General features: G+C 39.6%; 2 protein-coding genes across 3 annotated transcripts; one reads left to right on the top strand and one right to left on the bottom strand.

The window, feature by feature from the left end:
- The first annotated feature begins 8 nt into the window (after positions 1 to 8).
- adob (2-aminoethanethiol (cysteamine) dioxygenase b) lies at positions 9 to 2,523 on the top strand. Of its 2 annotated transcripts, none has more exons than XM_084736470.1 (2): positions 9 to 181; positions 1,352 to 2,523. In XM_084736470.1, the coding sequence occupies exon 2, from the start codon at positions 1,472 to 1,474 to the stop codon at positions 2,204 to 2,206; it is 735 nt and encodes a 244-aa protein (XP_084592596.1). In that variant the 5' UTR covers positions 9 to 181; positions 1,352 to 1,471; the 3' UTR covers positions 2,207 to 2,523. The 2 variants fall into 2 exon arrangements, with proteins under 2 accessions (XP_084592596.1, XP_084592595.1); XM_084736469.1 differs by having other exon boundaries at positions 13 to 181; positions 1,461 to 2,523.
- An 8,126-nt stretch (positions 2,524 to 10,649) lies between these two features.
- Positions 10,650 to 13,649, bottom strand: LOC146315039 (early growth response protein 2b-like). The gene is made up of 2 exons (XM_084736382.1): positions 13,288 to 13,649; positions 10,650 to 11,859 (listed from the first exon to the last, which is right to left on the bottom strand). The coding sequence occupies exons 1-2, from the start codon at positions 13,445 to 13,447 to the stop codon at positions 10,787 to 10,789; spliced, it is 1,233 nt and encodes a 410-aa protein (XP_084592508.1). The 5' UTR covers positions 13,448 to 13,649; the 3' UTR covers positions 10,650 to 10,786.
- Between the last annotated feature and the right edge of the window lie 11,370 nt (positions 13,650 to 25,019).

Raw genomic sequence — 25,019 nt, 5'->3', positions numbered from 1 at the left:
ATAATAACCTTGGTTCATATTCCACAAAGGATCTTAAACCCGCGGAAGGATTGTCTGCGGAGTGAGTCATCTGGCCATAAGACGATCTTTGGCGCTAGCTAAAGTGCTACAGCTAAAGAGAGTCAATTGGAGACTGGACACCGGACCGGACCGCGTCGTTCTCGCTTCGGTATGATGCCAGGTAGGGTGATACGAATCCCGTCCTGTTTGTCCCGATAATGAACTGTTATAACAACTGATAACATGAACATGCTAACACGAGACGTGTGTGTTTGCTGTGAGACTTGACTTGACTTTAGGCTTGAAGGCAAATGACATTAAAAATGTCCTGTTCGTTTATGTCATATATGTTGTTATTGAGTATTATTGATTTGTTGTCATTTGTTTTATTGTTCTAATTATTAGGCGATCACAAATAACTGATTGTTTATGTCATTCGACCTGTTTAAGCCAGATGACGGACAGACAGTGCAGGCGTGATCCCATTTAGAAGAGAACTTTTGATTTGCGAAACTCTCGCAAGATTTGTACGCATTGCGTCTTTGTTATGCAGTTTAGACGAATTAATTAAACATGATCACCTGACAACACTGTGATTAACATTTAGTAAGTTTACTGACGAAAGTCCCCTTTTTGGGTTTTGGCAAGGATAATAATTTAGGTTTAAATTATTCTACTGTATTACTCTCGCGAGATCTTCAACAGGTTTGGGGTTCCCCTCTAGACAAGACCTGCCGCCACTGAAGGAGGAATTTCTGATTAAACAAATAATCTTAACATGTGTTTTTTTTTTTGGTTTTGTTGCTTCTACAGCGTAATGGTATCCTTATCTGCTGAAAGACGTTTAAATGACTATGAACTCTTATGATGCAATCCATTGTAAGTTGGAGGCCGATAGTTCCAGGTCAATATTCCTGACTTCCAGTCTAAATGTGTCCCACTGCATCTGTTCAGGAAAACATTCAGTCAGAGACCTGTACAAAATTGTTTTGGGGGTCAGGTGCTCAAACAAAAAAGGGGCACTCCTTTCATAATTATCTACAAAATGTCCAGTATTTCAGTATCGGCCACAGATGTTTAAAGGGGCAGTTTGGATTATTTGAAGTGGGGTTGTATGAATTGTATGGTGCAACGTGCATACTACAATACAGCATCTCCCAAGCATTTAATAGAAAGAGGAGTGACTGTATGTAGATGGTATTAAATTTTTTTAATACCCTTGTATATTGTAATACCTTTATACTGCCCAAATAGTATAAAATTGACTCACGAATTGTATAAAAACAGATTCATGATACTTAAGAGAATCCTACTTCCATTGTACTTTCGCGTGTTGTAATTTTTCCCCAAGTTCCAGTGGATTGCAGCAATACCTGTCACCTGTGGTCATGTGACCACGCCCACCCCAAACTCCCCTGCCCTGAATTTCACCCATTCTCATCTGGTTGCCCTTCTGCCAGGTGACAGCGACATGACCTCCATCGTTCAGAGGATCGCTCGGCAGGCCCTGATCACCTACAGGAGCCCGTCCCGGTTCAGTGAGGATGCCACAAAATCTTTCCTGGAGAACCAGAGCAAACTGAAGACCCTGATGGCGCAGGTGCATGCAGCAGACCTAAAGCTGGTCCCACGGAGAGCCGATGACAGCTTTCCTCCGCTGCCACTGCACCACGGTGCACCACCGGTCACCTACATGCACATCTGTGAGACGGACCACTTCAGCATGGGGGTGTTCCTGCTGAAGAGCGGTGCCTGCATCCCTCTACACGACCACCCGGGCATGCACGGCATGCTCAAAGTCATGTACGGAAAGGTCCGGATCAGCTGCTTCGACAGGCTCGACCGGCCTGGCGGCTCGCAGGCAGTGCCTCCGCTCCCCCCGGGCCAGATGGATGCTCTGCGGCACTCCGTGCTGCGCTCCACCGGGGTGTACACGGAGGAGAGCGACCTGTGCATCCTCTCCCCTGACCGGGACAACCTCCACCAGATCGAGGCTGTGGACGGCCCGACTGCCTTCATGGACATCCTGGCCCCACCGTATGATCCAGACCAGGGCAGAGACTGTCACTATTACAAGGTGCTAACAGAGGCGGAGATTAAAAATACAGAGCAGAAGGAGAAGGAGGTCTGGCTCATGGAGATCTCACAGCCTGCAGATTTCTGGTGCGGAGGGGAGCCGTACCCGGGCCCGGAGGTCTGCCTCTGATCCGCCTGACTGATCCACGAACTGAACTGAATGAGAGAAAGTAGTAAGGAAGTAACTCTGCAGAGACCACCTGCTTCTTTAGGGACACGATTCAGCACAACATTAGCTGACCTCATTGTTAGGTGTTGATAACAGTGCTGCCCTGCAATGGTGAACAGCTGCAACTCTGTTTTTCAAAGATGAAATATCAAGTTTCCATTTTACTTGAACAACAATTGAAGCCCCTGACAAGACTGTGATCCCTCTGTGTGTCTGTATGAAGGATATTACTGCCTGGGAAGCAGATCATCTTGCTATTAAATGGGTTTTTCAGATTATTTGATGTGGGGTTGTATTACCTACAGTAGATGGTGGGCAACACGCCTCTAGGTTGAAGAAGCAGAGAAGGGCACCAGCATGGAAGATGAGTGATGCACTGCTGCAGACAGGAGCAGCAACAAAAGGTATTTTAGCGCCTTAAAAGCAGTCTACCTAAAAAAAAAACACTTTACCTTGCTGTCAGACAGCCTTTTCTGGTGGGAAACCAGTTTTACACAAATCAAACCAGGACAAATCACAATCGTTCCAGCAAAACCAGCAAAACTCCATATGAAAAATCACTAATTTTACCTTGCAGAACACAGGAGTTGTTGGTCTGCTGCTGCACTCATCTGTTAGTTGTTTGTGTCATTGTATGGCTTTGGTGAATCTGAACTCTCTTTTTAAAGCACCAAAGTCACACATTAACACAAACAAGCTAACAGATCGAGGCAGGGGTAGATCAGCAACTACTGTGTTCTGCTAGATAAAATTACTGCTTTCGCCCATGTAGTTTGGTTGGTTTTGAGGGAGTGATATTTGGCTTAACTAATGGACGTTTTCCATCGGAAAAGGCCATCTCCCTGTAAAGATACAGTGGTGAAAATATTCTAAATATAGAATACACTTAAACTGTTATTAATCCTCACACAACTCCACTTCAAATAATCCAGACTATCCCTTTAATGCACTTTCTCAGTATTGTGGGGGCACATAATGACACATTTCAAATATCATTTTAACTCCCAGAAAGGAAATAAAATCACATTTTGCATTTCTCAGACGTTATCCACGTCCATCTTGGCATCTTATTCTTTCTCCTGTGTTGTCAGTGAGGGCAGCAATCTCTGAAGTATCCTAAACCGTGTGGGAGAAGACGTTTGAGTCTGAGTCTAGAAAATCTCAGGACATTTGTGTTGATGATTGACAGAGAGAGAGCACTTTCCAGGCACATGTTGCTTCGGCCCCAAAGTCCTCGTGCATCTCTTTAAAATGTTTCACAGCTTGCACTTGTGGGTTCATCTGCTGGATTTCGTTTCATCAGAGGTGGTTTGATTTTATAAACCAGTATAGGAGCAAATCAACCATCAGCTGAAAGGCTTAAAAACTGAAAAGCACCAAAATTGGAGTGAAAAAATATGTGAGCAGTGGGCTAAAATAAGACCCTGTGAGGTATTTTTGGACGTGAGATGCCAAGAAATGACAAACCGATGATGTGCAGGGTGCTAATGCTGCGTTCAGGAACAGTCAGGAAGTCTGAATTTGCTGCTTGCAAAATTTCTGAACCTCGATGTCGCACAATAAGGTTTACACAGCCACACTTTTAATTTTCTTCAAATACACAATATTTTAGCTTTACTATAAGTATTGCATGACCTTCAGTATAAAACGAGTACTTGCTGGTGTTATTTATTTAAAATGTGCAGTTACAACGCATGCGTTTTTCTACGCTGCAGCACTGAAACATAACAGCCATAATCAAGTAGTTGGGAATTCCAGACTCCTGGCTGTATCTTGAATGCAGCATTTAAAAGAACCTGAGCTGAGTTGTCTCTGTGGAAGTTGCTCAGGACCACAGAGGGACTGTGTCGCTGTGTTTTAATCGTCTTCCTGCTTCGGGCTTTGTGACGTTTGTTCCAGTCGGATCAAGAACTGTGTGAATCTCCAGGTCTCTTTTTGGAGACTCAAAAATATATAAAACTGCATTTTTTTTTCTCGCGTTGTGTTTTGGACTCCACAGAAGTTTGTTAGGACCATTAGTAGGACGAAGTTTTTTTTTTTAAATTATTTTGAGAATAATGTCAAAATTGTATTTCAGCTCCATTCTCGATATTTTGACTTCATTTGCAAAATTAGAAACAAAAAACTAAATCCTCCTGTGAGTTATTATTTCATATGCCTTGAATCTATACTGAAAGTTTGACTGTTGTCTTTTCTTGGATCTACGGTATGGAAGATTTTTAAGGTCGGCGAAAGGAGAAAAAAATGACCAGGGATTTTTTTTTTTATTTTGCATTTCAAGAATAAAGACAAAATGTCAGGGATAAAGTTAAAGTAAATGTTTGTGCCAGTCATAAGAAAAAATCAGAGGTAGGAGTTTTTTTTTTAATTTTGAAAATAAAATCAAAATACCATTTCAAGAATATAGTCCAAATAGTATTTAAACTTTGTTCTCCACATTTCAACTTTATTCGCAAAATTAAAAAAAAAACTCGATTGATTTTTTTTCTTTTTCCTGGCACAAATACTGAAAGTCTGACTTTATTTTATTTTTTTTAACATTTTGACGTCATTGTTGCAACACAAAAATAAAAAAAGTTAAGGTTTTCCTCACATTTTCTAACATAGTCTAACATAGGGAAGTTTATTAGAGCCGGGACAAAGAGGAAAAAATGAGAAGAGGGATAATTTTTCTTTTCAATTTTGCATTTTGGAAATAAAGCAGAATTGTCGGGAGTCGAACAAAATCCAAATGGTATTTCAACGTTATTGTCAACATTTCAACTTCATACACAAAATTTTAAAAAAAGAAAAAAAAACCTTCCTTCTCTGATTTATTTGTTCCTTATGCCTGAAAGTAATGCTGAAAGTTTGACTGTTCTTGACATTTTGATGTAATTATTGAAATGCAAAATAAAATTATAAAATAATTTGTTTCTTTTTTGTTTTTGAATGATATATCAACTTTTATATACATCAACTCAACATTTCAACCATATTTTTAATATCTTGATTTTATTTGCAAAATTTTAAAAGAGCATTTTCATTCTTTACGAGAATTAAGTCAAAATGGTATTTCGACTTGATTCTCAGTAGAGTTACAGCAATTAATGGATATTTGTCAGCTATTAAATTAATTGCCAATTATTTGAATAATCTATTAATCAGATTGATCTTTTTTTTTTTTTTTTATAGAAAAAGTTTTTTAGTGATTTCAGCTTCTCAAATGTGAATATTTTCTGGTTTCTTTGCTCCTCCACAGTAAATTGAATGTCTTTAAGTTAAGACATTTGAGGATGCCATATTGGGCATCTTCTAACATTTTATTGATCAATTAATCAGTTAACTGAAAAAACAACTGACAGATTAATTGAAAATGAAAATAACCATTTGTTGTTATTTTTCGTTTGCCAACTTCGTCATTTAACTTTATTCTTGACATTTTGATGTCATTCTTGAAATGCAAAATAAAAAATGATTTATTTTTCCCTCATGTTTGGCCCCAATAATCTTAAATAAAAATGTTAGACTTTATTCTGTTTTCTTTTTTTTTTTTTTTTTTTTTTTTTTTTTTGAGAGTCTGATCCTCAGGGCTGTTTGTGATTTGTATCACTGGCTGATTGTTTGAAAAAATGTGCACTAAATTAAATTTCTTCTAGCGTAAACTTTTGACCATCTTTACCACACAAGGAAAGAGGTGTTTTCATTGTTCGGCCACAATGTCAACCTTATCGGAGTGATTACAAATTAAGGTTCATAAAACAGAGTTTTGTGCCAGTTTGAGGTTAATCTTGCGAAGACATACAGGTGAATCTGAGGGTCCGATTTATCATAAGCTAAACAAACTGCTGAATGAATTATCTGCTACGTAAAATCAGCACTTAGACCTAAGTAATGTTATGGTTTCATGTTTGAGATTTAATTAAATATGTATGTATGCACTGTTGGAAAATGATGCTTATTCTGAGAGTAAATCACTTATAGTCATATTAAAATCTTTGCTTGCAAAGATTTGGAGAATTAGAGCTTTTTAAATGTGAACGTTGAGCTCAAACTACATCTAAATTTGGAAACAAAGATCATTTGTGAACGGTGAATGAGACTGATGTGCCGTGTGTTTTATCACCGTGGGAGTTTAGATCATTATTGGTCTCATCAGCAGAAAGGCCTCAGTCCACAATCTGATTCTCCAAATCCAGTCTGTGTTAAATGAACAGTAACTGTATCCATGCAGTTTGCCTGTAATGAAGATTTTCTGTCTGTTCATATAAAATGTGCTGTTTATTTTGCTTAAACATGTCTGATTTATTTGTTTCAGAATGTTATGAGCTGTTATTCAAAGAAGGGATGTCCTGCTGAACTGCTCTCATTGTTGTATGGTCTGGCTCAGGTTAAACATAATTTGACATATGTGATGCTAGCTAATAAATGAAATAATAGATTTATTTACTAATAAATAACGCGATAATGGATCGGTGCATACACTCGCCTGTACAGATACTCGATCCAGCATTTTATGCTGCATCGGAGGCATTTCTGCAACTGGTATTGTTGGCAGAACAACCTTAATTGAAAGAACAAAAAGCTCAAGGAAAGCAGCACGATTTCCTTCAGTACATTTTGTTGTGCCAGCGGACATATTTGTTCCTCGGCGTGTCTCTAATGACATATGTCGGCTCAAGAAAAGCAGCTGAATCAAGCTGCAGATCTAAAGTTGTTGCAGTTTCAGTAAAACCTAATAGTTCCGAGCACCGATCATTAAATGGAAAAAATTGAGAATTCTGACATGTTTCTATCATTAGCAATTTGTGCTACAGTCGCTCTTCTGCGGGATCGGACCAGATGGGTAAGTCATTACTCCTAATGAGCATCAATGAGCCTTGGGCGCCCACGACCCTGTCGCCGGTTCACTGGTTTCCTTTCCTTTGACCGCTTTTTTATCCACTGCAGACACACCAGAACACCTGCTGTTAAGGAGATGTTCTGACCTGACTGTAGTCATCACAGTTTGGTCCTTGTAAAAGTCACTCAGATCCTTACGCTGCCTGTTTTTTCCTATTGACATGTACGACATGAGAGCTCACCTAAAGTGAAGTCAAGTCCAGGTAATAAATTCTGCTTCCTCTGTGTTTATGAGCCACGTTAAACATCAATTACACCTCAAATAAATGTTCTCTAACATGTTCTGATCACGCTGAAGTTTGAATGTTTTATGTTTGTCCTTTCTGGCAGCGCTCGTAATCCGGGATATTTTGGCTTCAGGTTTCAGTGTTGTGGCTGATCAGTTTATGTCAAAAGCAGCAACAGGAGGCAGCCAGACGAACTCAACAAGTCAACATTTATTTGCATTGAGCAGAAGCATCAGTCCAGCAGAGTAAAAGCTTTAGTGCTCGACTTCTTTGCATAAAAATTACGAAACACACACAAAAAAAAAAACAGAACTTTCATTTGTCCAGTGACTCTTCGTCTCACATTCATCATCAGGTAGAAATGCTGGTTGGATCAACAGGTCTGTGCATATACACCTGAAAACAGCCAAGAACTGAAATCTAACCAGAAAGTGACGGATTATCAGGCTACAATCTCATAAAATCCCAACATGTGCTGTGATGTGATGAAGTATAAACCCAAGCCAACCCTTCATCAGGCGTGTAAATTAAACATATTAATATAGATCATCATTTCAACATTTCTGACACAAAACCAGGTTTAAAAAAAAAAGCTTTATGTTGCTGCATCTAGCCAATGAAATGTCCTCACCTTAGCTCCGCCCTGTTTTGTGACATCACAGTATCACATGGGTGCACTCTGACATCACTTTAGTCGCCTCCAGTTTTTAAAAGGCAGACTTACACTACTTTCATGTTTATATCAACTTTTCAAAATGTTGCATTGTGACATATTTTAGTGCCTAAAGGCTAAAAAACTGTCTTTTATAGATGAACATTCATTAGTAATATTTAGTTTGTGTCATCACATTAATATTGACTGTCTCATGTAAACCTTCTTCTTTCAAAAACATCTTTTAACTTAAATATGAGAAACATATTTTCAGCCGTGTAATGGTGTTTAATGTTGTTGATGTAACAGAACATTAAATGAGAATTAAACTTGTTAGTCGGAGATGGGAGAAATCTTAAATTACACTTTTCCTCAAATGCGAATCAGAATGAGAATTTATTGTGTCGTTATTGTTGTTTTAAAGTGAAACTCGAGCAATTTGATTTGGGAATAGGAGGCTCAAGTGAATGTGTTACTTTGTGCGTGTTGAGGGAAAAATGCACAAACTGTCAATGTAATGGAGAAAAAAATCCTGTGTCTTATAATGAGAAACTTTCGCAAAATAATGGCTTAGTGTTACAAAATAATAATATCGCAAAATGATGACTTAGTTTTTCAAAAATAATGAGAAATTTTCTCAAAATAATGACTTTATTTCAACAGCTATTTATTATCTCAAAATAATGACTTTCTATCCCAAAATAATGAGATTTTTCTCAAAATAATGGCTTTTTTAAATCTAAAAAATGAGAAATTTCTTAAAAAGTATGATTTTGTATCTCAAAATAATAATTTAAGTCTAAAAATAATGGCTTATAACCTCAAAATAAGAAATAATGACTTAGAATCTCAAAACAATGAGTCAGGACAGCAAAATAACTATATATAAGTATTTTGAGTAAGTTTCTCATTATTTTGAAACCGTCTTAATATTAACTTAAGTTTCTCATTAGGATGACTAGCAGGAACTTTTTTTTCCCATCACACTGGTGTTTATGGTTTCTTCTACAAAAGTCCCCTCTGATGCCACTGGGTGATTTGCTGTGCATTTCTGAAAACAGATTTTTTTTTCCATTTAGCTGCAGTTGAAACCCAACCACCCGCAGCAGTAAAACCTCCTGCATCACTCAGACTCCCGCTCACCTGCAGGATTTTGGTCTCATCTTTGCAGCCTGAACTGTATTTGAATCCCTGAGAATATGAAGCATAGACAGTAGCAGACACGACGCCTCGCCACAGAGCACTAAAGCAAGCTGTGGCAGTTCTACTCATTCTGAGACCGACTGACACCAACTGCTGTCGCTTTACAGAATATTCAGTAGTGTAAACCAAACTCCATTTACATTTCATGTAATTTAACGTTGCGTTAATAATCTGGACCATTGTAGGCTTGGGCAATATCAAGGTATTATGGTACACCAGGGTATGAAGAAATCCTGACAGTACGATTTTCAGTCCTGTCAAAAATACGTTTCTGTCTTCATTAAACTGATATGGTGATGCTGTGTTGTAGTGTGCAGCACGCGCCACCAGAGGGCGGTCTCTACTGAAAAACATGGCGTCTAGGTGATAAAGTTACAGGAGGGATACTGGTATGGTAATTGTGGTCACATGCAGCTGTCATTGGTTGCACTTTTGAAAGGTCAGGAGCAGCTGAAGTCAAAGTTGAAAAGGTAGTGCCTCCACCTAGTTGGGTACCACCGGCCTCCCTATAGGAAAAACACGATACAGGAAGCACAGAGTGGTTTTACTGCGGATCATGTGTGGACACCTTGACCGTGAATGTGTTGTCAGTCTGGCAGTAAATGTACAGTTTAGGTTTGAGTTTCTCAGTGAATAAAAGCTGCAGCTTCTTAAGACCAAAGCAGCCAAAGACTTAATGTGTGCTGTTTCCCAATTTCCCAACGGGAATAGCGTTGCAATGATGATCGCCTCTGCATACGTTGAGGGAGTACTGTCTGCAGTAACGTCAAGTTGAACGGTTTTACACAAATACCGTCATGATAGGGCTGTTCGATATTGATATTGTGATATGGGACTAGTATTGCCTGACGTGTTTGATATCGTTATATTGTGATATTACATAAATCGTCTTTTCCTGGTTTTAAAAGCTGCATTACAGTAAAATAGTCATCTTTGTAAGATTGTTCAACTGTTTTTTAAATTTGCCTTTACCCACCTAGACATTATATCCAAAGTACTGGTGATGTATCACAACTCGTGTTAATAGTTTGTAAAGCAACAATAGTCATCCCTACAATATTATCACAATATCAGTAAATATCAGTATTGAGGTATTTGGTCAAAAGTACTGAGATATCTGATTTCGTCCATGTTGCACAGCCTGACTATAAGATCATTGTATGTTTGCACCATTTCAGAATTCACGGTATGTTATGTTGGACAAAATGTGTATATGTATGAGATATAAATCATATATCATGGATTAGCCAAAAATATTGATATATTATTTACAAGCCATGTCAGGTATTAAAAAACAGATACTGCCCAAGCCTAGACCGTTAACTGATGAGTGAGGAATGATGTTTTAGTTGATGTGATAAATAATGAAGGTGTGAACAAACACATCATTGAGACTCTGGTTCTGATTCTCCCTGATTTTTCTTTAAAGATATAGCTTCCATTTTTCTGTGAGAACGATTAAACTACAAGATGAAGTTTGGGCTCTGTTGGCAGGCAGGCTGTGGCAGGAGCCGCTCGAGCTCATGTTCAGATTTAGAAAGTTTACATTCAGCAGCATTGGAGCATGCAGGGTGAGGATTAGGACGTGGAGGACTTTTTCTCCTTCTGGCGGAGGTGAATCTTCATGTGCCTCCTCCTCTCGTCGCTCCGGGCGAACTTTCTCCCACACTGGTCGCAGGAGAAGGGTTTCTCCCCGGTGTGCGTGCGGATGTGGGTGGTGAGATGGTCACTGCGGCTGAAGTTCCTCATGCAGATGCGGCACTGGAAGGGTTTGTGGCCGGTGTGGATGCGCAGGTGCCTGCTCAGCTCGTCCGACCTTGAGAACCTGCGGTCGCAGCTCTCCGCCGGGCACGGGTACGGCCTTTGGTGGACGGGCGTCTTGCTCGGTCGGTTCGGGTACTTCCTGGGTCTTAAGATTGGCCTGAGAGGGAGGTTCTGGTGGCTTGGAAAAGCAGCGGCCATCGGACCATCGGCGGCCGACGAGGGCGCACTGAGCGTAAAGTTCCTGATGGTGTTGAGAGGCGTGAGAGGCGGAGGCACCCTGAGGGAGTCCAGCGGGTACGGGAGGGACTTCCTCTCCGGGAAAGCCGTCTGGATTTCTCTCTGGCAGCTCTGCTGGTAGAAGCCTCCGTATTCAGGCATGATGGACAACAGCGCAGCGCCGTCCACGGTCGGTTTGGGCACGGAGCTGTAGGACGGAGGCGCATGGTAGGACACAGCGCAGGTGGACGTCGCCAGGTACCCCCCTGCTGACTGATCCTGGTACATGTCCCCGCTGCAGGAGTAGGAAGGGGCTTGGTGAGGGTGGGGGTGAGGGGGCGCGTACATGTGGCTGATGTCCGGCTGGCCGTGCGCCATGGTGCCGTCCCCCGCGTCCGCTGCGTCTCCTCCTCCTCCTTCTCCTCCTCCTGTGTAAATATCAGGTGATGTCGAAGGTGATTCAGACACTGCGAGCAGCCCCGGGGTGGAGATGTCAGCGCTGACCACGTTGATGATGTCCCCTGGTGTCCACGGCCCTCCTGCGCCTCTGGAGTCCACCGAGAACTTACCGCTGAACGCCACGGAGTGCGTGCGTAAAGTTGCCGCGTACTGTGCAAAGTCGCCGTGTAGAAGCAGCTCAGGTGCGCTCTTCTCCTCGAACAGAAGCTCACCTGAAATATAAAGAAAAGCTCACTCAGAATAAAAACAAAAGATCATTTGTGTTTTCACTTAGGAGTGTTTCTTGGATTTGTGGACATTTTGGACACAGGCAGACCTCTGTAGGGGTGTCAACTATATCACCACATGGAAGGTAGCACGCATCTGCACACAGACAGTAGGTCACAGCTCAACCAAGAAGAAACTCTGAGGCTCATTTATTCCCCCTTTACAGATGAAAACAGATACATCCGTTTCAGAAAATTTAATCATTACTGCCCACATACTTCCATGTGCCCTTTGAGTTGGCGTGAATGTTGAGCAATACATCCACCAGAGGGCGCCACTCAGAGTCAAAAGTTTCTGACAGCAACAACAACAATAGTGTACAAAGCTGTCATTAAAGCAAAAGGTGGCTACTTTTAAGAGCAAAAACTTTTGTACACTTGTAGGTCGACAAGTAACCTGACACACCAGATTGTTTGTTACACAGAACCATCTGGGAAGTCATTCTTAGAAGCAGTTTTGAAAAGGGCAGAAACTTAGCAGTCTATTTTAACTTAAACCAATTGCTTTTTTGCTTTTCAATGCAGAAATATTCTCCAGTTCTGAAATAACTGATGCTGTTGCAGTATCTACGCCAACCTCTTCAGGAGCCGCCACTGTTTGTTCGAGACAAGTTGTTTCCATGGACACTTCTCGTCATTGTCACACCTAAAACCACGCCCGCAGCAACCATCAGTCTCTCCTAGGATGCTAATTGGCTGCACCACAAGATGGATTCTCGTGTGACCTGAATCCAGCTGCCTCTCAAGGTAAGGTCCACAGGTGTGCAGGAGAGGACTATGGGTCGGCAATAAAAAGCAAAAAGACTTGTACACACTGTCTTCTTCACTTGCACTCAAAGACTTAACAAATTAATAATGTTATTGATTGCAAGTGGTGAAGATAGTGTGGGAGGTTTTTTTTTTTTTTTGCTTTTTAATAATCTGAAATATAAGATATTTTGCCTTTTCACATTTTCTGCTCCCTACATAATTCCATATTTCAAAGTTTTGATGCCTCCTGTATTAATCAACAATATAGAAAAATAATTTAAAAAACAAAGAAAAAACATTGAATGAGCGGATGAGTCCAAACTTTTTTCTGAATATTGGTATCTTTGGAAACATTGAAATCAAAGCTTGAATTTAAAATAAAGTAATTGATTATCAGAATAGCTGGTGATTGATTTAATAGTTGACAATCAATCGATTCATTGTTGCAGCTCTAATGAAACAGCATTACAAGTAATAGGAAAAAAAAATATTTTTTTATTTTGGGGTGAACTGTCCCTTTAACTCATCGTAAAACGCACTTCACTCACGAACAAAATAACTTGATGTTCTGCTCAGACAAAACTCCATCCAAACCATCCGAGAACAAATGACAGAAGATCTTACCGCCTTCATCCTCATCAGGTTTCCCTTCACGCTCTTCATCACACACAGACTCCTCTTTAAAAACAACCGCCGGCTGTGAAGACGATGCTGTGTACACATCTTTAGGAATACTGTCTACAATACTGCTGAGAGACACTTCATCAGCTACTTTAGCGGTCATCCTGTCTCTGAGTTTCAGATTTAAAGTAAGTTAAATATCCGTGTTGTCCAGTTTTCTGCCTGCCTGACTCTCAGACATGATGAATACTTCGCCTCATTTTGCGTGTTCCGCCTCTCATCTCTTGTAAAAACAGCTCGTGGATGGTGCAGTATGGTTATAAAGGGGATCTCTGGGTGTCCCGTTACGTCATTCACCAAATATGGACTTGGGTTTTGAAAAAAAAAAAAAAAAAAAAAAAAAAAAAAAACAGAGGGAACTCCAGAAATAGTGCTGGTGGAACGCGCCGTGACGAGACGTGCAGATAAATAAAACGACACGTTGTAAAACGCAGCAAAGTAAACAAAAGCAGCGCCGATAGAATCAGAATTTTGTGATTTTATTGATACATTTATCACAAACACGAGCACGTGCTTCATGTTGCTCTCTGGCTCGTGTGGAAAAAGGGGGAAAAATGAGGCTCCATCATTATGCGGAATTCCGGCCACGCTCTCTCCATAAATGGATCCTCCTCCGGTCGGTGAGGTGAGAGGATCCCGCGCTGCTTATATGGCTGGTATCCGGGTAAAGTGTCTCTGTGCCAGCTGAGCCCACACACTGACTGCTGCACAGACCCATTTGTTTTCTCTCCTGTCTTGTCAGGAACAGATTACTGCTCTGACTGAGTCCTGCTATTGTTGGCCCGGTGAGACAGATGAGGTGATTAGTGACAGAATAATCTGTAAATTCAGTTCCCTGCTGAAGCTGGCTGGTCTTGATAATAGGGAAGAGTATTAGGGCCAGACATGACGGGAAAAAATTAAGAAAAGGCTGTTTTCTTTTTTCCATTATGCATTTCGAGAATAAAATCGAAATGTTGAGAATAAAGTTGATCTAAATCAATTTTTCTTTTAATTTTGCATTTTGAGAATAAAGTTTAAAGTTTCAAGATAATCCAACTTGGGATGCTTCGAGATCAAACAACCTGATCAATTGTCTTATTGTTTCTTGATGGACAATCTAACCACATTTGGTCTCAATTTCAGACCCTGTGTGGTTTTAAGTCATGAAGTCATGATGTTAGAGGGCTCAGTGGTCAGTGACTGTCAGACGTCGAGATCGACCCAAACCTACTCAGACGAACACATTTCGACCTGTGGAGGAGACCTAAAGCAGAAACATTAGGTTTAACATTGTGGTTTGGAATAAAAGAAGTATGTTAGTTATATGAGTTAATGTACATAACCCAACTTACATAAATACTTACTTAATGGGACAGTTCAAAAATCATAATCAAAATTTTATATATTTTACCCATGTAGTGCTACTTATCCATCTAAACTGGTTTGGTGTGAGTTGCAGAGTTTTGGAGATATCAGCCCTAGAGGTGTCTGCCTTCTCTCTAATATGATGAAACCAAATGGCACTCAGCTTCTGGTGCTTAAAGAACCAAAAAACATTTGAAAAATTCAAAACCAGAGTCTGTGTCCAGAAATCATGATCTGATTACTCAAAAAAAATCCACAGACACAGAGTTATGTAGGGACTACTTTCTTTTTGAAGAAGAATTTACTAGAACGTTTTTCTTTTTATTAGAAAGATATATTCCATTATGTTGGAGAGAAGGGTGACATCTGTACAACAGATATCTCCAACACTCTGAAACCTCCTGCATGCTTTAGTCGGGAGGCGGGACTTGGCCTCCACCTGTCAGGCTACACCTGAGCTGATTAGAGGCCTGAACCGGGTCCTGCTCAGTCTTCGCCTTTGTTTGCTGCAGCATGTTGCATGATGTGGTGCCTCTCACCCTCACTTGACTGTGTATTTGATACAAGTGGTTCCACACAAAACTAAACTACAACAAAGTGAGACTTTCTAGACTTGATTAACAACATTAGTGTAATTTATGGCACGGTTCAAACGGAATTTAAAAAATAATTTGTCTCTCGCCGTAGACTGCCATTCATATTTTTTCCAAATGTAGTTCACATGGGGCTCTGTAAATTGTTGAACAGCTCATGTTTTAACTGCTGCGCAAATACAGAATACTTTATGTAACCCAGCTAAAGAAGTGATTTTCTATAGATCCCAAAAAAATCTAGATGCATAAACAGTACTACAAGCCAGGTGAAAAATATGTACTTTTGATATGGGGTGAACTCTCCCTTTAAACGCATATGCAATACCTGGACACAGATTCTAATCAATCCCTCCAGGATTTCACAGGCTGTTTTTGGATTTGTTGCGGCCTAAAATGCCTGATTTCACTGCCGTTTTTAGGCCTTTTTTTTTTTACACTGAAATAATGAAATAAAACCTTCTGTTCTTTTCAGTAAAAACTTGTGAATAATAAAACAACACACTGACCGGGTTTATTGAGGTGTACGTATATGATGTCGAATTTGCAGAAAAGTTTGGACAAAATTGTCAAGCTGTGCAGAATTCATGCGGATTGGGTGAATCTGCATGAATTGCTGCGATTGAGGGTCTATCTAATATGCAAAATCAGTGAAGTTTGGTGCAGATTCTCTGTAGATATTTGTGGCCCCACAAGATGAATCTGTCCTCTGTCAACACCTTCAGATCAGAAGATTAACCGTCTTTATTCTACTACACTCCCCATTTCCAATGTGGTACCTGCTGCAAATGGCAAACAAATAGCCTCTCTCTCTCTCCTGCACACCTCCTGAGCTTTCCTTTGGTGCTTAAGACCGAATGCTTTTAGATATCTGGAGTGTAAACAGAAGAGCATATTTAAGCTGTGATGCTGCGTCTGTTTGATGTGTTGATTTGCTGATCAGAAAGTTGATTCAGATGAAGCTTCATGTTGGATCGCAGCGCCGTGGAGACGAGCAGAGCGAGCAGGAGGACTGCAGCTCTGCGAAGCCTTTTGAACGCCCACAGTTACAAAAATGTTGGTGTGTATTGTCGTTGTGTGGCGAGCCGCCCACCCTGTGGCAGATGGGGGTTTGGTCGGTCCACACACACACACACACACACACACACACACACACACACACACACACACACACACACACACACACACACGCACACGCACAGTGCAATGAAGAGAATCAGAAATCAAATGCACACATTTAGGAAACACACAAATACTCCCACACATGCACGAACACACACTTTCACTTAGTTTTTCAGAGTCTTTGCAACAAATATACACACCAACACACACTTTCTCTGTCAGAAACTGTCGAACAAACACACACAAATCCACCCACACACACAAAATCTTTCTTTTTCCTGCACACACACACACAGCTCCGTGGGGACAGTGCCCTGCTTCCACCCTTCGCCCACGCTCCTCCGGGCCGCCGAGGCTCTGGGGGGTTTTTGGTTTTGTGTTTGGTGGCTCGGGGTGTCAGCCGGGGGTCCGGCGGCTCAGCAGACCCCACCACGCCGATTAATCATCTGTCATCTGCGGTTTTTGTTAATATGGATCTTTGTCTTCATCCCAAAAACGACGCTCGGGTCGAGCTGGCCGGCCTGCTTACCGCCTGCTACCCTCTTCAACATTTTTGTAACAAAAACGTCATCGAAAAACAACAAAAAACAACCGCACTGGCCCTTTCTGTGGCTCTCTTTCTCCAAGTCGAAGGTCTCATGCCGTCATCTGCTGTCCGAGCGAAATCTGTGACCTTCAACACCTCATACTGACACCTCGATTTTATAACGTCGAAAATACGAGAGCAGAAACAAAACAGTAGATCGCTTTTTTCTTAAGATTTGCACCTCAAATTTCAAACTTCTGTCTCACAAAGCTGCATGTTTTTCCTCATTTGTCCGATGCTAACTGCTGCTAGCTGCTTTGCATGTTTTTCATGCACATCTAAAGACTTGATTAAAGCATTTTTGTAATATTACAACTACACAAACATGAGAGAATCCTTTTCTTCAGTCCTAGAACAAACACAAATTTGTTCATATTTTCTGCACTTTTGTGACATTATCTGACTTTCCATTTGTATGTTTCTTATTTTTAGGGTCAGATATGTAAGTTGTAACCTTTGACCCCTCATATTAACACCTCAAACTATGGGAGCAGAAACAAAAAAAATAACTTTTTCTTTTCTTTTTTCCAAATGAAGAAATCTGAAGATTTGCACTTCTTTCATACAGAACAGTCTACTGCTAGCTTCTTCTCACTGTTTTCATGCACTTCTTAAGGCTTAATTTAAGCATTTTTGTAATATCAAATCTACGTAGATATGTCTGAGAAGAGGTGAAGAAACCTTCAACAAAATTTGTCCCTACTTTCCACACTTTTGACGTATTTTTCTAACTTTCAAATTGTACGTTTGTCTTTTTTTAAGGGCCAAAAACTTGAGTTTTATCCATTCTTTGCTGGTGTGGCAACCCAGCCTCTCCACATGGATCAATATAGTTTAAAGCTGCTTCTAGGGATTATTTTCAATACTAATGAATCTGCAATTATTTTCACAACTAATGTTTTAGTCTATAAGGTGTGAAAAATGCTCATCATGTTTTCCCAGAGCCCAAAATGCTGTTTATTTTCTCCAACAGTCCAAAACCCAAAGACTCCTCATGACATGACAATGACCAAAAAAAGTTTGACATTTTTGCTTGAAAAAATGACTGAAATGATTTATTGACAATCAAAATAGCTGCCAATTAATTTGCTTTTGACTGACTAATTGCTTAATTGATAATCGTCAGAGCTCTAATACAGTTTCATCCTCATTTTGCTTTTTATGCGGAGTCGATGATCTGTGAGTTTGGATGTTCTTTGAACTTCACATCAAGTCCATTTGTGAAAAAGAAATCCCCGTTCTCTGACAGACGTGATCCAGGTTTACATCAGCTTGAGTCTACAACAAAAGCCGACTTTAAATAAACACCATAAATCATCTGAATTTTCTGCCAGCGTTGGTGCCAGAGTGGTAGGTGTTTCTTTAAAATGGTGGATGACTCATTTAGGAAGAAAACACTTCTCCTGGTTTTACCCTGCAGCACAGTTTGATTATGAAATACTATAAGTAAATGTTTGATAAATGATCCGCCAAGGTTTTTTATAAATGTACTATAAGAGTTAACTTATGTTAAACCCGTAGGCGTTGTTTAATTTGGAGCCCAGGCGTTCAGACAACAGATAAAGTGCCATAAATCATTCTGATGTGCTCGTTTGCTTCTTCTCAGATTTCTCATGTTTTCGGGATGAGATTCTTGATGAGGCTGCAGATGAGTCGGGGTTTGGGAGGTTTAGGCAGTGAACCCTCGAACCAAAGCCGTCAATAGAAGCGATTGCATATTCATGGGAAATGTATTGACTGCTGAGTGTCGGATAATAGACAGGCACGTCAATGACCGTGGAGCGGCGGTGAATGGCCTCGACAGTGTCTCCACGACCCAGAAAGTGTTGTCGGCTCCTCTCAGAGCTCATCGACTGATATCACACGAGGACGATTATCGCTTTTATTGTTTATGAAGTCAAAGACGGAATAAGTCCGGTTCTCATCCAGTAAACAACAAAGTTTCAGAACATTTTCAAACATCAGTACTCATTGTCCAGCTGCAGGAGCAGATAATGAAGCTGCAGACACAAATATGTTGCAGAACTGCTTTTAGTTTTAAATCCAGTCCTACCTTTTATATAAATATTACATCATTTTCTGCTGCTGTCGCTGCTCTCAGAACAAGAGAAATAAGCTTCAATAAAAAGATTTCAATACAAATCTCCAAATTAGATCTGCTACAATTACAAGATTCATTGATTAGTCGATCAAAAGAAAACTGACTGCAAACTGCATTGACAATCGATTAATATTTCAGTCATTTCAACTAATGATTATTTTCATTATGCATGACTCTGCTGATTATTATTTTCTATTTTCTCTTCTTGATAGTTTGTCCATATAATACAGTAAGAAAGAAAACTGACTGAAATCATTCATCAACGATGAATAAATGAATTTTCTGCTGATCAACAATAATATCGATCATAACATAACAGCTCCTCTTCATACTGTGGAAAACTTATCAGCATCAAACTTGGAAACAACAGCACGACATATTATCCTGTATTTCACCAAGAAAACAACAAACAACAACAACAACACAGTACACTACAGCTGCACAGTATGGAGCCACAAAAGATAATAACAGAATAACAAAATACATGTAGAAATATAAAAAGGAATAAATAAAAGAATAAACAAATTAAGCAATAGGGTGAAAAAAGCAAAAACAAAGGAATGAAAATACTAAATGATATGCTATAAATAAATATTTTTAAAATATAGAAATAAATGTAATACAGAAATAAATGAAAATGCATGTTCTTTTATTTTTGTTGGTTGTCTTTATATTTCCACATCTATTCATTCTTTTTTTCTTTATATTTCCATATTTTCTATTTACTTATTTATTCCTTTTTATATTTCAACGTTTATTTTATTATTTCTTGACAGCTGTATTCTTTTCTGTGGCACTCCTATGACTCCATACACAGAGCTGAATAAAGACAGACGTTTAAAGCTGACTACAACAGATTTTTGTATTATTTTCCCTCTGAAAACGTCTCTTATACTAAACAGATCTTAAAGCTCAACATCAGAAGACGCAGAAGGACAAACATCAACTCAAGAATCAAGCTCTAAAAAGACGTAATATGTTGTTTTTCACTTCCGTCTTTTTGATGCCACTCGAGATGATTTGTACTAAAAAGCTAATTGTAAATTTAATCCACCTCCACTACCTCCCTGCTTAAAGTGAATTTACAGCCTAATTTTACAAAAGAAGAAGAATTAAACTAACTTTAAACCTGCAGTGAAGAGGAATGTGGGAACAATGTCATATATTATTGTATATCGCACCTAGAAAACAAACAAAAACTATTATCACTGCATTTTTGTATTATTTCCATTTTGATATCACGGTTTAAATATTTATCTCATACAATTTTTTTTTAATTAACGGTCTTAAATTGTGAATATTGATCATATTCACACAACTTTCCACGTATTTCATTTTCACATTTTTTATCTTTCCCTCTCAAACACATAAATTCTCACATTAATTGACTTAAACCAGTTTTAAAGTTGACAGAATGACCAATATGAACAGTAACCAAGCTCTAAGAAGTTGTTTTTCACTTATAAATCTCTATTTTCCATTGTTCTGATGCCACTCAAGATGATCTGTACTATAAATTCACGTCATAAAGCCATTTCTCAGCAGAAATCTCTGCATTTCTCTCAATAAAAGTAATTCTGAAGTCACTCTGCCTCCATTAGCTCCCTGCTTAGAGTGGTTTTACAGCCTCACGTGACAAAAGAAAAGTATCAAACTCACTTTAAACCTGCACTGAAGAGAACTCCTCCTCGTCCTCCGTACAGGTCCCACCAAGACGACGTCCAGCTGGCCTCCTCCTCCTCGCTCTTCCTCACAGAGACGGTTGGATAAAGAGACAGAACGTGGTTCGACAGAGAAGGATCGGAGATGTTTCTGGAGGTGAATGAGGCTCAACGTTTGTCGGCCCGACCACAAAGTTACCCGCTCTGGATTTCTGGCTCGCCCCCGGAAAGGGTCATCGTCACACGGGGTCTGAGTGGGCTGTCAATGACAAAAAGATAGAGAGAGAAGAGAGGGAGAGAGGGAGAGAGTGTAGAGGGGGGGAGAAACAATACGATTGTTCCCACCTCACTTTGCTTCCACCCTCGCAGTTAAAATTGTTATGGTAATGAAGTGGATTTTGTGCTGGACAGCAGATTGTAACAGAGAGATGTTTCTTTGACTGGAAGTGGAGACCCGAGGTGTCCGAGCAGGACGGCTAGCTGATAATGATGAAGAAAAAACGTGTGCAAACACTAAATACTGTGGAGAAAATTTAATGCCCTCAACATCCAGTTTTTCTGATGAATCAAAGTTGTTAAAATCATCTTATTCCACACTCACAGACAGTATCTAATCTTCTTTCTGTATTCTGAATGTTTTTGCTTCTTTTTTGCACATTTCTCCAAAATTCAGCCTGAGCTGTTTGGTGTCTTTGGAAACTTTTGGAACTCCAGTGAGTCAGATTTAAGGGTATTTGTTGGCATGTTTTCATTAGTCTATAATCACCTGAAAATAAGACAGAACGAGGCATTTATATCTACAGATGGAGGTGGGTCCTCTTCCATGGAGGCCGCCATGTTGCACCGCCATGTTTCTACAGTAACCCAGAACAGAGAAACCAAACACTGGCTCTATATACGGACTTTCATGTTTCTCACAAGTTTCACGGCCACTGCAGGATCTCCTGCACCTTGGAAGGGGAGTGTCAGAGTCAACCCTGAAGAAGAGGGAGAGTCATAAGTTTTTACAATATTACTGGATTCATAAAACTTCTTTGTTGTGTCGTGTGGCCATGTCTCGCTCGAACTAGTGTCTGCACAGGCACACTGCCCACCACGACTACCAAAGGTACGGCTCTGTTTTGTCTGCATCCATAGGCTTTCAGGAAACATGCAGAAATTCAAACTGAATGAATGCAGAGTACAGACAGAAGGCTCCGTGTGTGTCTGACGTAGAACATAAATGAGCCTTTAGTTGTAAACTATTGTTGATTATTTTGATATTGAATTATCACTTTGATTTATTGTCCAAATTCTGATTTCAGCTTCTATTTTTTTTTTAATTTCTTTACTTCTCTATGACAGTAAACTGAATATCTTCGTGTTGTGGACAAAACGCCACCTTGGGCTTTGAGAAACATTTTTGATCAACATTTTTCACCATTTTCTGACATATTAAGGACCAAATAACTTATTGATGAATGAAGAAAATGACAGTCAGATCAATTGATTATGAAAATAATTGGCCTAGATTTATGATGATAAAATGACTGTTTCTGTAAATGGAGACTGGTTTGTTTGGCAATAATGATAAATCGTCTGTTTCTGGTTAAACAAAAAGGATCTTACTCTTTAACAAAATAGTCACTTAAAGACAGACACTTAAAATAACAATCTCCGTCTGTCAGCGGCAAAAATAAGAACTTTTAGTGGACGCACTTTGACGGCCAAAGTTACCCATAAGGATTCAAATCCAACCTATTTTACAGCTGGTGAAAGTGGCCTCGCACAATACTGGACCATAGACACAAAAACGTGGGAAAATAGGGTCCAACTTTAAAAACACTAAAGTTACCCTTTAAGTTCTAGTGTTGACACAGTTTCACTTCATCCACAGAAAACAGGCTTCTTCTGTCTGCTTTTATAATTCTAATGGAAAAAAAAACTGGCATTGATCTGGGTGTTATTTAAATAAAGTCTGTTTTCCGACACAGATCCTCAGTTTTTAAGGCTAAAAGTATATTTGAAGGAAAACAAATTAGCATAAAAAGCATAATTGTGAGTTTTATGCCCAAAAAGATGGACCTCATTAGACTTTCATGACAAGCTGCACAGGCTCCTCAGCCAAACTGCATTGTTGACTGTCTGCTGATACACTGCTGCCTCTGATGTACGCAGTGCACGCATGGTTTATGATCATTATTGGTAAAGTTTTACTGGATTAAGTCTGTGGGTTTCTTAGTTTGAAACTGCCCTCTGGTTTCAGGCTGAAAAGGTGATGATCATATCAATAACACGCCAGTGTCTTCTTCGTGTGTCATTTTACGCCATTTAGTCTGTACCGACTGAGGCATTTTACAAAGGAATGTCATGGGACGTAGCATAAAGAGCGACAAACCCGTGTATGGAGGCGGTGGGGTGGATGGACGGGTCAAACAAACTCAGGACTTTCACCAAGGAGACTGGGGCTTATGTCCCGTGTAAAACCATTTGTCAGAGTTTACTCATGGATGTCTGAGTTGATGGTGAGATAACGTTACGTCACATTATTCTTCTTGGCCTTCGTGCATTTTTCGCACTGCACTTTGTGGTGTTTTTTCAGTCAGTTGTGTTGCTTTGCAGCAAAGACACGTCTCGTGCACTCTTTGCATATGATTCGTTCTTGCTGAACATCACTAAATCTGAAATATGCAAACAGCACAAACAGCAGAGGGGGTCTAAGTGGAACATCCAGGAAATTTTGCACAGGTGGCTGTGAGTTTAGGAAGTTAGGGAGCGCTTGATTTGATGCACAGTTTTTGAAACAAGAATATGACGATCTTCATCATTTAACTGTTGGAAGCCAAGATCAAGATTTAGATTATTATTGTGTAACTCTACATACAGTACATGCATCATGTACAAAACTTAACATACCAAATCCCAAAGTTTTCCCTAACTAAGTACTTTTTGTGCCTAAACCTGTGACGTTTTACAACATTAACCATAACAGAGATCACCATGACGCTGAAGGTCACCAGACTATCGGAAATCCCATCAGAAATATGAGCCAAATATCATTTTCTCCAAAGCCACCAAACTCCATGGGCAAAAGCAGAAATTTTACCTCGCAGAACCTGGGAGTTGTTGGTCTATCTCTGCCTAGTTAGTTTGTGTTATTGTGTGACTTAAGTGTTTTAAAAAGTCCATTCAGATTCACTGAAGTCACACAATAACACAAAAAAATCATCCAACTGAGGCAGCGGAAGAGCAGCAACTCCCACGATCTACAAGGTAAAATTATTGTTTTTGTCAAAGGAGTCTGATTATTTTCATTGCTGATTAATCTGTCTGTTATTTGCTTGATTAATCGATTAGTTGTTTTGTCCGTAAAATGTCAAAAAATAGTGCAAAAATCCTGACCGTTGATTCCTAAAGCCCAAAGTGACAAACTCAAATGTTTTGTCTACAATCCAAAGATATTCAGCAGTTTAATGTCATGAAGGAGGAAAGAAACTTGAATTCTTAAAAAAAAACAGAAAACTGAATCTTAATCTATTATCAAAATAGTTGACGATTCATTTAATAATCCATTAATTGTTGCAGCTCTACGTCCAACATGGCTGCCAGTTCAGACATTATGACATCATGACCATACGATGTGAGGAAATGACAAAAGGAGCACAGCTTAAATTTTCATGTGTGTCTTTGAATCCATACATGCATAAATGTGTGTGTGTGTGTGTGTGTGTGTTGAAGGGGTTGCCAGAGCAAAAAGGGCAACCCCCTCGTCCTCCTCAGGGGGCTGAGTGGGTGGACGGTCCTCAGCAGATGGATTGCTGCTCGCCACACTGGTCACTTCATAAAACTGAAACAGACAAACTGCATGGATGCGTTAAATAATAATAAATAAATAAAATAATGTTTTGTTTTTGATTGGATTAAAACATGAAAAGAGAGAGGTGACTGAAATGTCTCTTTTTATCTGTTCTTGTCTGTAATTTTGTGTCCTTTGTGTGTCTGTGTTTCTATATTTACAAATATCAAATGAAAAATTAGTTTAAATGTCAATTCATGCCATTTCTTGTTTGTTTTGTTTCAACAAATTAATGTTGATTTAAATTAATCCTTTTTTAAACTAAAAGATTAATGTCTTTGTATTTCAACGCAATATCGCAATATGGCCAAGTGCAATATCCAAATCATAGAACTGAAGATGCTCTTTTGTTCTCCAGATGAAATAAAACATGTTTGTTTGGTACAGACCCCTACAAATGTCATGTCATCATGATTTTAACAGTTTTTCTCTC

This window comes from Lutjanus erythropterus, chromosome 14, assembly GCF_056507025.1.
Source record: "Lutjanus erythropterus isolate fLutEry1 chromosome 14, fLutEry1.hap2, whole genome shotgun sequence".
In the NCBI taxonomy this organism is placed as follows: Eukaryota; Metazoa; Chordata; class Actinopteri; order Lutjaniformes; family Lutjanidae; genus Lutjanus; species Lutjanus erythropterus.
This window is presented reverse-complemented; position numbering and strand designations above follow the sequence as displayed.

What these genes read in the sequence shown, in the direction of transcription:
- LOC146315039 (XM_084736382.1), bottom strand. Translation starts at nt 13,447, where the DNA reads ATGACCGCTAAAGTAGCTGATGAAGTGTCTCTCAGCAGTATTGTAGAC. An exon ending in ACCTGATGAGGATGAAGGCG is followed by an intron (nt 11,860 to 13,287) that starts GTAAGATCTTCT and finishes TTTATATTTCAG; the next exon opens with GTGAGCTTCTGTTCGAGGAG.